This window comes from Charadrius vociferus, unplaced genomic scaffold (assembly GCF_000708025.1).
Source record: "Charadrius vociferus isolate BGI_N301 unplaced genomic scaffold, ASM70802v2 scaffold436, whole genome shotgun sequence".
In the NCBI taxonomy this organism is placed as follows: Eukaryota; Metazoa; Chordata; class Aves; order Charadriiformes; family Charadriidae; genus Charadrius; species Charadrius vociferus.
This window is the reverse complement of record NW_009649187.1, coordinates 5,948,162-5,956,449: the sequence shown is the minus strand read 5'-3', so window position 1 is coordinate 5,956,449 and position 8,288 is coordinate 5,948,162. Positions and strand designations below refer to the sequence as shown.

Genomic DNA, 8,288 nt, shown 5'->3' with positions numbered 1-8,288 from the left:
GGGAAAGATGTTTCTCCTGAGTGCTGGCTAGCATGCAGTTAGTTCTATTTTGGGTGTTGCACCTGGTTGTAATAGGACCCTTTGGCCTTTCCTTGCAGTCGAAGTCAAGCCAAAATTTCTGTTTCATATACCTTGACAATCAGAGCATTATTAGTGTTAATGTAAAACCGTGTGTGACATCAGCAGTAGTCTTGACCTCCTTTCCAGCTCTGGGTCTGCAGTTGCTTAGGGAGTAGGAGCAGTATTTATATGTACAAATGACTTCTCATTATCTGTGTGACCCATACAGAGGCTGATGGCTTCAGCAGAGCTGCATGTACTACCCTGGGGGCCTTTTCAAAAATCTGTCACCTTTTCATTGATTTTAATCAAATGAGAAGAGCACTTAGTAGACATGGAAATGAGACATTACATTTGGGTTTAGTTTCCATTACTGTCCATCCCTGGTGTTTGAGGTATTTTACCATTTTGAATTTTAGTTTTCTTTCTCATTATAGAAGCCCCCCCCAGTTATGAAATTCTGCCCCAGCGTTTTTTGCAGGTATAAGATCCCTTTGGTAGAGGGGCTGAGATAAGGACTGTGCAATGGCTCTTCTAGCTGTTCTGAAGTTATTCCCTTTTCTTTGGTTTCACAGTCCAAACTAGAAAGAAAAAAGAACAAGCCCACAGCATATGAAAGATATTTCAAGTATAACTTGATAGACAATTTGTTTCGATATTCCAGTAAAACATGGTATTAACCAGTAATGTAATCTATCAAATTAATTTGCTTCAAGGGACCCTCAGAAATTTGCTGGTGTAATTCCTGTTTTACTCTGAGGTGGTACTAGCACAGTGTGACAGTCAGCCGTGGTGCTAACCTGTGTGTGAGCAGTGCAGTAGCTTTGGCCCCGGGGCCAGACTGCGGCTGTGGGGAAGGCAGGAGCAGCTGGACAAGCGTCCCTGCATCGCCCGGCAGCGTGAGGGATGTCGGCAGGGGGCTGTCTGCTCCTTTCCACTTGTACAAAACCACTCAGGCGGAGTGGTGACCTGCTTTGTGCTGGTGGAGAGGAGAGCGTATGAGGAGGATGCTCAGACCCCATGTTCCCCAGGACTGAGCAGCTACACTTGCTTAGCACATTCATTACTTAGCACCATCTCCCAAGGTAAGCTTTTATCCCCCCCAAGTGGTTTTCTGCTGATCCACATGTTCAGCACAGTGGTGTTTCTGCCCAATGCCATTTATTGTCCAAGCCAGAGCTGCGCAGCGTGCAGCAGGTTTTGGTACCTGTTCCCCATGGGAGATGCAATTCTCTGCTGTACGCACAGCCTTCTACTTCTGATCCAGGGCCTGGGGAGTCCTTCCATTGACTTTGACAGGCTTTAGGTCAGGCTGCTCCGCACTGGAGCCTTTTCAGTGTCCTTTGTGAGAGCTCTTTGGCCAGCTTTCCCCTCACTTCCACCAGAGCTGGGGCTTGGTGTGTGCAGAGGTTTTATTTTTTCTGTTGGCTGCGCTGGGGAGTCCTCCCTGCTTATGGTTCTCCATTCACATGTGGGAGCATCGCTGCTGACCTGTGCTCTGCTCTGAGGGGACACCAATTTGTCTGTCTTGTCTGTCTGTTAATCTGTTCTGCTTAGCTTTCTTTTTGCTTATGTGGTCCTTTAACTTCCACCAGAAAGGGATGGAAGAAGACCCATAAACAAGAGCTGCAATGGATAGACACGCTGACGATGCTTGCCTTGGCTAGGAGCAGGGAGAGCACTATTGAGTAACCCCAGCATCTTTCTTCCTAACAGTAAAAACCTGCCTCGGGGCTTTTCTCAGCTCCTAACGTATAACCTTTTCCTGGTATTCTTACAAACCTGTGGTGCCCTTTAGATCCATCCTCAAACTCCATATGAGGTGGAAACAGTGGTCAGCTGTGCTTTGCGAATGGCTGTGCCGCATATTTATATAGTCTGTAGACACAGAGGCATAGACACTTCAGCACCTGCTGAAGTTTACGCACTTAGTCTTAACAAAGCACATAGTGTGGCTGAGGGGGTAGGAGTTGAGTTGTGCTCACAGGTTGTGAGTACTTGGTAACTTCTAGGGCCCTCAGTTTACCTCGAGCAGCAGCAGAGCTGGCTCAGTGTTTTGGGGGAACCTCTGCATTTTATACTTTGGAGCTGTGCGCCACACTCACTGATTCCTCAGCTGCCCCTGGCACACTGTAGGTAGTACATGGGCTTCCTGAATCTGTGTTTGAAGAGCATTTGGACCTGTAACTCTTCTTTTCCCCGTCATTACTCCCTGTAAGAGTAATAGAACTTAAAAAAAGCCATCTAGGCCATGCTATCAGGGTCACTTGTTTGAAGCAGTGGGTGGTACATTTCCAGCCTAAAATCATAGGATCTGTTCTGGTCAGTTTTTCATCCTATTCGGCTAATGCTGCGTAACTGCTGACTTCGGGGTGTTTCATCACCTCACTGTAGGGCTCTGCTGTAGCGCTGGGAGTTAGTGCAGAGACACCCACTGCTTCGGTAGGAGCTGCCTGGATTTCTGGAGTAAAGGCCAGAGGGGATCCGCTTAGTCGTGTGTCTTGTCAGGAACTGGGGGCTGCTTGGCCTCTGCCTCTGCCCAGCTGCCTCATGGAAGTCCCCATGGGGATCCTGCCAGGAAAAGGAACATGGCCAAGTTTCTGGTGCTGGTAGGCTGCACCTCCTGGTATTACAGATATAAGCCCACACCATGAAGCATTCAGAGGTATTGTAAATTTTTTAGCTTTCAAATAACTAATTTAATTCATAGTTATTAATGCTTTTTGTAGGAAAAGCTGGTCAGGGAGGTCACAAGTAATCAATGAGAAATGGACCGCATGGTCTTAGGAGCTCATGGAGCAATTCCAGCAGTCAATTTATTAGTATGGAGCAGAGAAGCACATTCTTGAATTAAAAAAAAAAAATATATATATATATATAAAATTCTTACAGCTGCCTCTCACCTCAGCCTGGAAATTAGTTTTCCCAGCTACTTGACCACCTGAGTTAGCTCTGATCTCATCAGATTTGATGCACCGTATCCAGTTTGTCTGCACAATATTTATTTTAAAATTCTAATTATTTCATTTGGCTTTCAGGGCTGATGATAGACAGGCAGAAATGACTTCCAGAAATCCTGTCACAATTTCAGGCTCCACAGTAAATGCTTTGAACAAGAATTCCATTGCAATTAGCCGATCCAACTTACATTTCATTTTCTCTCTATAGAAATTATACACTGTAACAGAGCATTGTTTCTTAGGGCAGTGATCCCAGATTCCAGACAGTAGAGCTGACTACAAAGGAGTTGTTGTGGGGTTGGGTTGGCCTCGAGTGGGTCACAGTCCTCAAGAAAAGAGACGGTTTGCTCTAATACAATGATGGGCACAGCTCCAGAGGTCCAAGATGTGGTTCAGAGGAGCTTTGAGAATAGGAGTTAGACAGGGATGAGCTCATCACCCTGCACTTCTCCAAACTCTTTGAGCATGCGTGGGCTGAAGGTGTCACAAATTTCTTTATCCTCTGCTTCTGCTCTGTCTCGGGCCGCCATGAGAAAGCAAGCCTTTACTGAAGGGCATTGTTGAAGTGAACAAAGCGGAGGGGGGAAAGCATAAAAATTTAGGACTTTGGAATTTGGGTTGAAAATTGTGTTGAATGATGACAGAGGATGGCAATGCTCTGTACCTTACTCTATCCACTTTGCCACAGTTCTGCAGGTAGTACAAATAACCCTACTCTAGTTCAGACATCCCATTTGCTTGCAGCACGCCCCTTGCTTTCAGTAGGTGTTTGAACATGCAAAAAGCATGCAAAACCAGGCACTGCATACCTGTGTGGCTTTCTCAGTGACCTTCCCCTTCCCCATCAAACCTCCAACCCCAAACACCCTGATTTTCCTTGCTGTGCCCTGCGACACTCGAGTCCCTGTGAAGAGGTGTAACTGGGGAAGAGAGGCAGGGCAGAGTCCAGAAGCTTCACACGTGGTGGTGTTTGGAGCTGGGTTTTCTGGTCAGGGCCTCCTCTGTCCTGAAGCTCTGCCTTGTTGTGGGAATTAACAGAGCAGCTCAGATCCTGGCTTGTTACAAGCTGGAGTGATTTTGATGGGGGTACACGGCACTGTGCCTTCTGAGGACCTGAGCTGGTCTTTTTTAAGAAGCGAGTGAGTTACTGTTCTCTCCTGTGTCAAAGTCATTGAGGACTTTTCTAAAAACAGCAGCAGATTCCTCTCAGCATGCTTTTGGCCTTTCAAGTTTGATGCTCTCAAGTATGTGCTTCTGTCCTTGTTTTTTTTTCCCCCTACAGGAATGCAGTATGACTCTATGTACCATTTCTGGTTGTAGCGGTGTCCATAACCTTCCACTCTGAGCTTCTGTTTTGCTGTCACTTTTCTCTTTGCAGTATTCTGTGTGCTGCAGTGCAGTTGCATTACTGTAGCCTTAATGTCTCTTGTGTAAACAAAAGACCGTGTTGTCCAAGAAGCGTGGTGTTGGGGTGGGGAGGGGAAGAGTTGTTCATTTTCTTTGGTTGTCTGCACTCCATTTAATTATTTTTTTTTTTTAATTCTGACCGATGTAACATCTGCTAAAATGTCTTCCTTATCATTTGCTTGGTGATCACACAGCCTTCCCACCATTCATTGAGAGCTGGACCAGATCTCACAGAGTCTGAAAAGAGCTATGTGGTAAGGCCACTGTTTAAATCAGATGTGTAGTCCTAGACTCTCTTCACCCAGACAGTAACACCTCAGTAGAGATAAAATGCCAGCACCATTTTTAGCTGCAAAGTAGGTACATATTTATCTATTTGCATATATTGTTTTGTTCGCAACAGAAAAAGGGAATTTAGCACTTCCAAAATTATTCATAGGCAATGAGAAGTTGGGCTAATTGTGCTGCCAGTCCCTGGGTATGAGTTAAATGAAGCAAAATGCATGAACAGAGCAGCCCGCCTTGCATTCTTGAACTGACTTCATAGCATTTGCAATGGTGCCACTGCATAACTAATTGCAATCTCTTATGCTGCTGCTTTTAAAAATATATGCATATGTATTTGTTTCAAATCTTCAAACTAAATGCCAAATTCTTCTGTATCTTGCCTGTTTTTCCATGCTTACACCTGGATCCCTTCTGCACTCCACTACCTGGATATTTACCTGGATCTACAACTCTTTTTTTTGTTTTGTTTTTACTGGACTTATGTGCTGCATCTGGGATGTCCCATCTCTTCTTGTCTATATTTTCCCCTCCCTCCCCCCTGTTGACTGTTCTTTGGGTGTTCTTGGATGTCAATGCTGCCTACCACGCAGGAAGCTGTTTGCAATGAGATCATAAACATTGCAGAAAAGTCTGTTCATTACTGCAGTACTATTGCTCAGCCTCTTGACTCTCGGCACAAGGTGACCTCTAATGACAATAAACCATCTCTCATCATTTCTCAGCAACCTCAAGCACAGCAGCAAGGAGCCAGCCCTGACAGAAGTCAAACACCACGAGACATGTAAGTTGTTTTGGCTCCCATCTCTTCCAGGGGCCTTGTCTCTGACTGGTGGTGAAGATGGGGAGGTGTGGAAGATTCAGCATCACAGGAGTTAAATTAGAATTATGGCAAAGTATCAGCATTTTTTTAAAGAACAAAAATAGCCACATCATCAGAAAAAGTAGTTTTAAAACTGGGACCTTTGTGTCTGTATAGTGCCTGAAACAATGACCTCATAATCCAGGACTGGGTCTCTTTTGGGCACTTGATTCATGCTGGTTTTGGAGACTATCTTGATATCTTTGCATCGTGAAGCTGGAGACAAATTAATATCTACTGGCTCATACGGCATGGGTCAATATGTTCACCCCTGTTCTTAGCTTCTCACAGTACAGTGACCAGTCCCAACACCAATGCCACCAATGCTCTGTTGGCCAGTTCTGCAGATGAATCGGTGGCTGAATTTTCTGAGAGACCAAGGCTGAGATTTTCAAAACTATCTGGTGGGTTTAAACCCGGAGCTGTCATTAAGCTTAGTGGGGCCTTTCACTGATGGGTTTGAGACTAGTAGCCTGCACTATGTGCTGGGACTGCAGTTCATTGGCAGTTGGCTCCTGAAAGGAGTCTTTTCTTTCCCCTGCCACTTTTAAGCAGGATGGAAAGGCTCACATCAGCTCTGTTTTCACTCCCTGCAGCCAGGGGATGCAAGCCTCCCCAAATTTGCACAGAGATTGTTTCCACTCCATAAAGTTCTTTTCTGATAAATACATAGTGCCTCTGGTGCAAGTGGTATCTCAGGGCAGGATTCAACCTTAGCTTTTGTTTGGACCATACCTCCTCAGCTATGATTTTTACAGCAACCTTGGTGCAGTAGAGTAGGCAGTATCTGCTTCTAAACTCCTTCACATTGCCACTTGGTCATTCATGGCCCTGCCTCTGTGCAAGGGGAGAGACATCTCATTTAGCCCAGGAATTGAGTGTATCCAGGTTTTGGCTTGCATTCAGTGGGGTGGCTGCACTCATACACTCTCGAGGTGCTGCACGTTAGGACGACTCTGGTTGTTGTAGTCTACGGAGACAATTACATGGCAGAAGGGAAACAGAAACTCTCCCCATACCCCACACAGTGCAGGCGTGACACTTCTTACTGTCATGGCCTTGTGACAACAGCCAATTTAATGCAATTGGCTTCCACCTCTCCATGGGAAACACAGGCCCAGACTGCACTGAAAAAAATACAGTAGGAGTTAGAAAGGGGAAGGAGACGTCTCCTTTTGAGGGGATATCGGGGCAATCCAATGGCTAATGCGCAGTATCTTTCTGGTTTTAGAGTTAGCTACCAAGCCCTCTACAGCTACACTCCTCAGAACGATGATGAGCTGGAACTGAGGGACGGTGACATTGTCGATGTCATGGAGAAATGTGATGACGGCTGGTTTGTGGGTGAGTGTGACACTTGCCTGTCAGCAGGGCTTTTTGAGATGCAGATGAGCAATTTTGCGGAGTGTCTGGAAGTTGCCTTCATTTGCGGGCTCAAAATCAACTCAACTTTTTTCACAATTTCTCATCTTTTCCCACCAATAACATTAAAATTGGGGTGCGGGGTGGTGGAGCTTTGTTTTCCTTGCTAGGTCTCTAGTTTTTCCTTTTTTCTCCTCTTAATTTCCCAGTTCCCCTCTTCCTCCTCATCCTTCTTGCTCACACAGATGGCAGAGCAACAGAAGGAAACAAGGAGAACTGGAGTTCTGTAGCTTTTTGAAAGCTGATGGAGCCATGACAAATTACAAAAAGTGGCAAGTAGGGGACGAAGGGAACACACACATGAGAGTTCCAGTCCCTGAAAATCCAGCCTCATCTGTAGCTGTATGTTTAGCAAAATTTAGCCCTTTACCTTCAAAGAATGCAAGCCTGGACAGTGTTCTCCACCTCAACAGTGCAAATCTAGGCTTGTTATCTCTTCTTGAGGGAGAGTAGCTCATTTACACTGATAGGAGTTTGGCTCCTAGCCTGTAGGCCCAGGAGCTTTCACCAGCACCTTAGTAATTGTTCAGAGGGAAGACCAAAGTTGATTGGTAGCAGAACTAGTTCTCATCTTGTCTATACCAAAAGGCTCTTTGACCAGGACTCCTATTTACTTTCAGAAAGCAATGCCTGCAGGCAGAAAAGGTTGTGACCTCTACTTTTTTAAACCCCTCAGCCTTCCTTCCATGGCTCTGTCTTACTCTGGCTTCCTTGTGTTTTATTTTGCGACAGGTACATCCAGGAGAACGAGGCAATTTGGCACCTTCCCGGGCAACTATGTGAAGCTTCTGTACCTGTAAAAGAACAGTGATCCCACCGCGACAGTGATGGGGTTGTTTTCCAGATGGAGTTTTAAAACAGCGAAGAAACAGACAATTTATGAATGTAATAGACAAGAGACGAGATGTGTTAGGAGGATGTGGTAATGTGGTACAGTATTGAGTTGAATGTGTAGCCCTGCTTCCACGGATTCAGGGGGTGATTTGTTTGCTGAAGAAGAGACAGTTTCTAGTTTACAGTGCTGCCTTTGTGTATTCCTCTCCCCTCCTCAGCAAGAGTTCTGGTGATAATCTTAATTTGTATGGAGTACTTACCTCTGAGAAGGCTTCAGGGAAGCACATGGTATAGGTTTTGTTTGTGTGTTGAGATACGATAGTGCTTCGGGGCGGCGTGCAGCCTTGCAGCTGCTCCCTTTCACTGGCAAGGGTGAGGGAGGCCAGGCTTTCCGCCCGGTTTCTGCCTTGCTGAAGACTCACTTTGCTCTGCCTTCCACTTCCACAGACAACCCTTCC

General features: G+C 45.7%; 1 protein-coding gene across 1 annotated transcript in view; it reads left to right on the top strand.

Annotated features, from left to right (window-relative positions):
* Positions 1–7,796, top strand: part of SORBS1 (sorbin and SH3 domain containing 1) — a 59,685-nt gene extending 51,889 nt beyond the window's left edge. Inside the window, exons 25-28 of the mRNA XM_009888755.1 lie at positions 4,622–4,681; positions 5,306–5,496; positions 6,806–6,918; positions 7,729–7,796. Coding sequence (XP_009887057.1) covers positions 4,622–4,681; positions 5,306–5,496; positions 6,806–6,918; positions 7,729–7,796 — 432 coding nt within the window. The remainder of the gene's footprint in view (positions 1–4,621; positions 4,682–5,305; positions 5,497–6,805; positions 6,919–7,728) is intronic.
* Positions 7,797–8,288: the final 492 nt, after the last annotated feature.